Here is a 6,396-nt window from a genome sequence, read left to right as displayed (position 1 = left end):
CCTATTGGGCTCGTTACAGAATGATTCCTCAATGCTTTATTTAGGGGGTCCCATTTGCAGTATCTGCAAAATCAGTAGTAAGGCAAGGAGAAACTGCAGTATCTACCATTTTTCTCACCTTTGTATTTTTGCAGATACTGCAGTCTTCCATCTTAGGGCAGTACATAGCCCCTTAGCTAATCTGATGTCACCTTTTCTGAATGATTTACTTATCAGTTACGTTTCCCCTGATGTATTTTTCCGTAGGAACCTAGACTGCGAAGTAATGCCACACATACTGGATATTAGCAAATCACGTTTTTAAACTAGATATGGCAGTACAGTCCATTGAATCTGGAGTACTGTGGCAACACTCCTGGAAAAAATGTAGATGCCATGTGAGCGTACAGAACGAACTGAAATAAAATCTTAATTCTGCTGGGAAATCTTTTCAATCAAATGATAACTGTTCAGTACACGCTACTTCAAGACAGGAGTTATACCGAATTACTTTTAAAACAGGTAAATTTCAGTACAAAATTTAACTCACAAGGCTTCTATATTAAACACAGTCTCACTCTTTAGGGTACATTAAAACACCAAGTTTTCTTCTCTCTGTTTACAGTACTAATTCATAAATTAAAAGTCTAAGCATAGCAAGTAATCGGAACATCAGAAAATAAATATGGCTTACAAAAATACACACGAACGTATAATGCCTAAAAATAAGGAAAAGGTCCCTTAAAATACTTACAGCAGTAAGAATAGGCCTATATAAGTTACAGAAATGCCCTGTAGACATGGAAAGTTAGACTGCATATTTTCAGTGCCGCCATATACAGAGAGAGAGAACCTCTGTAGCTCTTTGTTGATAAATATCGGAAATATTTCACATAAACTACTGGTTTACATTTTGTTGTTTGGCTTTCACTTCCAGAATGGTGGCTGAAATAACGAGAGATAGTATAAGACCCTTTTGTCGGTTCGTGAAATTAAAAACGGATTCTGTCTTACCTTCAGAGCGCAGATGGAATCTATATTACCTTAAGAGCAAAAATGGATTCTATATCACCTTGATTAAGAGCACAAGTGGATTCTGCATTACCTTGAGAGCACAAATGGATTCTATATTACCTTGATTAAGAGCACAAGTGGATTCTGCATTAACTTGAGAGCACAAATGGATTCTATATTACCTTGATTAAGAGCACCAATGGAATCTATATTACCTTGATTAAGAGCAAAAATGGATTCTATATTACATTGATTCAGAGCACAAATGGATTCTGTATTACCTTAAGAGCACAAATGGATTCTGTATTACCTTGATTCAGAGGACAAATGAATTCTATGTTACCTTAAGGTAAATCAGAGCTAGGAGGAGGCACAATACCTCTGTATACCATCGGCACTAACACCTACACACCTACACTTGGCGTACACTTTTGACTCTCCAAAGAGTGCACTACCCAAATCACAGCAATTAATTCAAATCATGAAATGCAAAAAATAAAACATTAAATGCCCCCAGTTCCTTAGATCATACGACGATACTTCTTCTTCTTCATTATATTAATCATATTTCTTCACTATTCTTTCACTATCACTTGGTTACTTTGGCACTGATGTCACTGAAACGAACTTATTATAAGTCACAAGAAGTGTAAACAGACTACCGTAAGCGAAATACGTACGAGCAGTTTCACAGCTTTATCTAAAACACGATTAAAATACAGATGTCTTACAGTGGCTAGCTCCCTTGGTCAGTACTGTCGAACTAGGCCACCACGGTGGCTAGCTCCCTTGGTCAGTATTTTCTGACCAGGATACTTGTCCGGTCAAAAGTGGCAGGGATATTTAAAGTAATTTTCCAATACCTCTTGACTTATAATCAACAAAGGCAATTAAGTTACTATTCATTTTCTAGTATAAGATCTGTTGACATTCAAAACTAGAGCAGAAAGATACACTGTTAGATAGTACCACTATTCGTAAAAAAAAAAAGGTAGCTGTAAAAAGTGGTAAAACTGCTCTGTGAGAGCCCTATTAATTTAATTGTATGAAATTTGCTAACATTTCAAAAGTGGAGCAGAATTGTACACTGTTGAACAGTACCACTATTTGTCACGAAAGGCAGCTGTAAAAAGTGGCAAAACTGCTCTGTCAGGACCCCGTTTATTTTTCTTGTATAAAATTTGTTGAAATTCAAAAGTGGAGCAGAATATGTTAAACAGTGCCACTATTTGTCAAGAAAGGCAGCTATAAAAGTGGTAAAACTGTTTTGTAAGAACCCTATTAATTTTCTTGTATAAAATTTGCTGAAATTCAAAAGTGGAGCAGAATATATTAAATACTGCCACTATTTGTCAGGAAAGGCAGCTGTAGAATGTGGTAAAACTGCTCTGGGAAAACCAGCCATTTTCTTGTATAAGATCATTGACATTCAAAAGTGGAGCGGAATGATTTGTTAAATAGTGCCACTATTTGTCAAGAACTGCAGCTATAAAAAAGTGGAAATCATACTAATTTTCTTGGTTAAGATTTGCTGACATTCAAAAGTGGAGCAGAATGATATACAGTGCCACTATTTGTCAAGAACTGCAGCTGTAAAAAAAAGTGGTGAAACTGCTCTGTGAGAACCAGCCATTTTCCGGAAGAATTAATAAATTAAAAAACTATTTGGATCAAGGTTCTCTCAACCTCAAGGGAATCGTTACCATTGAACCTTTACATGACAGAGGGAAGCCTTCATTAGATCACATATGAAAGCCTTCACTGGATTGCATGTGTCTTCGTAAAAACCTACCTCACAGTCATTTTCAAAAGATGAACCCTATTCATAAGGAACAAGCTCACAGAGGCCATTGGCTTGAGATTCTGATAATACAAAACATCTACAACATATTTCACTGACCTATAAACTTTATAGATTTATAGGTCCTTCTGACAATGTCTTAAAGTAATTTTCAGAGTTACTGAGCTTACAAACATGTCCTACTATCATTTTTAGTGACATTTTGACCATAAACATGTACTATTCCAACTTTCAATGTTTTTTTTTTATATTAAACACATTCATGGCTTTTCCCAGTGGGGCCGAAATGACTAATAATTAGGAGATAATTACACTTAATGGTTCAATGAACAATAATTGTAAAAAATAATCAGATGGGTGAATTGTGCAAATCAATGAATTTGCACATTGACATAATGCCAATACAGTTGACTGCAATACTAACTGTAGATTAAACTCCATTGCTATTATGAAGACTTGCACCACATAAATACTCAGCCAAATGTACATTTATATTAGTCTTAGAGAAATTTACAATAATTAATAAAAATCTTCGAGATTATCTGCTACTGACAGTGTGTCAACATCCAAGATTTACTGAACATTTTACAGAGATGCTGGATTTTGTGAAAAACCGAAAGAACATTTTACAACAATGTTGGATTTTGTAAAAACTCGAATGAACATTTTACAACAATGCTGGAATTTTGTAAAAAACCGATTGAACATTTTACAACAGTACTGGATTTTGTCAAAAACTTAATGAACAATTTACAAAAATGCTGGATTTTGTGAAAGTCCAAACGAACATTTTACTAAAAAAGCTGGGTTTTGTGAAGACACAAAAAATATTTTACAAAAGCGCTGGATTTCGCTACAAACCAGGCTAAATTTTACAAAACGCCGGATTTTGTGAGAGACCTAATGAACATTTTAAAAAAATGCTGTATTTTGTCAAAAACCTAATAAACATTTTAAAAAATGCTGTATTTTGTCAAAACCAAATGAAAATTCTACAAAAAACATGCTGGAGTTTTTGAAAAACCGAATGAACATTTTACAAAAAATGCTGGATTTTGTAAAAAAAAAAAAAAAAAAAAATGAACATTTAACAAAAAATGCTGGATTTTGTAAAAAAAAAAAAAAATTAATGAACATCTCATAAAATGCTGGATTTTGTGAAAAACCCGAATTAAAACAAAAATGGAAGAAACAAATGAAAATTTTACAAAAATGCTGGATTTTGTAAAAAAAAAAAATGAACATTTTACAAAAATGCTGGATTTTGTAAAAAAAAAACAAAAAAAAACAAATGAACATTTTACAAAAAATGCTGGATTTTATAAAAAAAAAAAAACGAACGAACATTTTACAAAAGCGCTGGATTTTGTGAAAACCCGAATTAACATTTTACAAAAATGCTGGATTTTGTGAAACACCTTATGAACATTTAACAAAAATGTTGAGGTTGTCTATAACCGAATGAACATTTTACAAAAACGCTGGATTTTGTGGAAAACAAAATAAATTTTTATAAAAGTTCGGAATTTTATAAAAAAAAAAAACCCAATGAACATTTTACAAAAATTCTGGATTTTGTAAAACACCAACTGGATTTTGCGAAAAAATCGAAGTAACATTTTACAAAAGAGCTGGATTTGTAAAAAACCGAACCGAGGGAACATTTGTAAAAAAAAAATTACATTAACATTTGTGGGACGTTGCTGTGTGTTGTCTCAAACGTGTTTTTAATGTAAAACATTTTCTCCCTAACTTTAAGAGCGTCTGGAACATCCAAGATTTGCCAGTTCTGAAATTTTCCACAAACCAGTCTTGGTCCACTTGTGTCCTTACAGAAATTCCCAGGATATTCCTCCACGTCCCAGAGTAACTGGAATCAACTGGAATCAAGCCACTGAGATTTTTAATATTACTGAGGCATCACCACTGAAGGATTCCCAACTGGAATCAAGTAACTGAGGATTTTAGTACTGAGACATCATCACTGAAGGATTCTCAACTGGAATCAAAGTGGAATCAAGTCACTGAGATTTTTAATATTACTGAGGCGTCACCACTGAAGGATTCCCAACTGGAATCAAAGTATAATCAAGTCACTGAGGATTTTAGTACTGAGACATCATTACTGAAGGATTCCCAACTGGAATCCAAGTAGACTAAAGTCACTGAGAATTTTAGTACTGAGGCATCATCACTGAAGGATTCTCAACTGGGATCAAAGGGAGATCAAGTCACTGAGGCTTTTAATATTACTGAGACATCATCACTGACGGATTCTCAGCTGGAATTAATTGGAATCAAGTCACAGATTGTTAGCGCTGACACACCATAACTGGAGGATTCTCAACTGGAATCAAAGGGGGGATCAAGTCACTGAGGTTTTTAATATTACTGAGACATCATCACTGAGGGATTCTCAGTCACACAAACACATACACAACCTTTTACAATAATCGAGGTAGAGGTAGCCATTTAAAACCAGAATCCCTCCTTAGCCTAGAAGAAAGAGTAGGAATCGTCGACGTTCAGGTCGTTACCGCCGGAGGCAATTCTCTGGGAACCAGGAATCCTGATTCCCACGACCTCCTGGACGTCGAAGGGGCATGGGTACATCTCCCTGCAGGTGCCTCGCCCCGCGTAGATGCCCGCGTTCTCGTGTTGCCATGTGTGGTTCGGATGTCTGGAAAAGAAAGGCAGTTTGAGAATACTTATACTTGTTTTTAGGGAAATCATGAATATGGTTATTGAAATATTATTTCTTGCTACAGAAAGGAAATTACAATGAGAATTCAGCACAAATACCAAGACTGTTGCTTGGTAATTATTGAACTTGATATACTTTGTCTTCAGAATGCTCAGAATTGGGCCATTTGAACTGATATACAGTTATTACAATATTATTTCTTCCAATAACTGAGAATTTTGCCGAAATACAAAGGCTGTTCCTTGAAATTTGTTGAGCTTAAAATAATTTGTCCTCGAAATGCTTATGAAATTTAAAAGGCTGTCAAACCAAGCATTGGGCACCTTCAGTCAAAAGACAGTTTGAATTCCTAAACTTGTTTTTAGGTAAATCATATATTTCTTGCTACAGAAGGAAATTCCAGTAACTGAGAATTCTGCACAAATACCAAGGCTGTTACTTGGAATTTATTGAACTTAAAATGTTTTGTCTTCAGAACGCTCAGGATTGGTCCATTTGAACTGATATACAGTTATTAAAATATTAGTTCTTCTTTTAGAAGGAAATTCCAATAACTGAGAATTGTTCCCAAATACTATTGCTGTTCACTGGAATTTATTGAGCTCAAAATACTTTATCATAAAAATTATGAGAATGGCCTATTTACATTGGTAATTTTTAATCAAATAAAAAATTTACAATACACTGCAGTTGTTTTCTAAAAATAAAAACCAGCCATTGGACATTCACCAAAACCATTCAGAACTTTTTCTTATCATATTTTTTCTCGTCTTAAAATTGGGTTTACCAATGATGCTTTATGTCACTTGTCATTAAAAATCATTCAAAATGTGCCTCCCAAAAAACTCAGGCCATGAATGTGGTTTTGTCTTGAAAATGCCTCATATTTTTCTGCCTT

The 6,396-nt window shown here is 34.5% G+C and overlaps 1 protein-coding gene across 2 annotated transcripts in view; it reads right to left on the bottom strand.

Annotated features, from left to right (window-relative positions):
- Positions 1 to 3,985: 3,985 nt before the first annotated feature.
- Positions 3,986 to 6,396, bottom strand: part of LOC136842934 (uncharacterized) — a 40,241-nt gene continuing 37,830 nt past the window's right edge. For both annotated transcript variants that reach the window (XM_067110947.1, XM_067110946.1), the window contains one exon: positions 3,986 to 5,474. In XM_067110947.1, coding sequence (XP_066967048.1) covers positions 5,291 to 5,474 — 184 coding nt within the window. In that variant the 3' untranslated portion in view covers positions 3,986 to 5,290. The remainder of the gene's footprint in view (positions 5,475 to 6,396) is intronic.

The sequence above is a fragment of the Macrobrachium rosenbergii genome, chromosome 10 (assembly GCF_040412425.1).
Source record: "Macrobrachium rosenbergii isolate ZJJX-2024 chromosome 10, ASM4041242v1, whole genome shotgun sequence".
Classification (NCBI taxonomy): domain Eukaryota; kingdom Metazoa; phylum Arthropoda; class Malacostraca; order Decapoda; family Palaemonidae; genus Macrobrachium; species Macrobrachium rosenbergii.
Note: the sequence above shows the minus strand (reverse complement) of the source record. Positions and strands in the feature narration are given on the sequence as shown.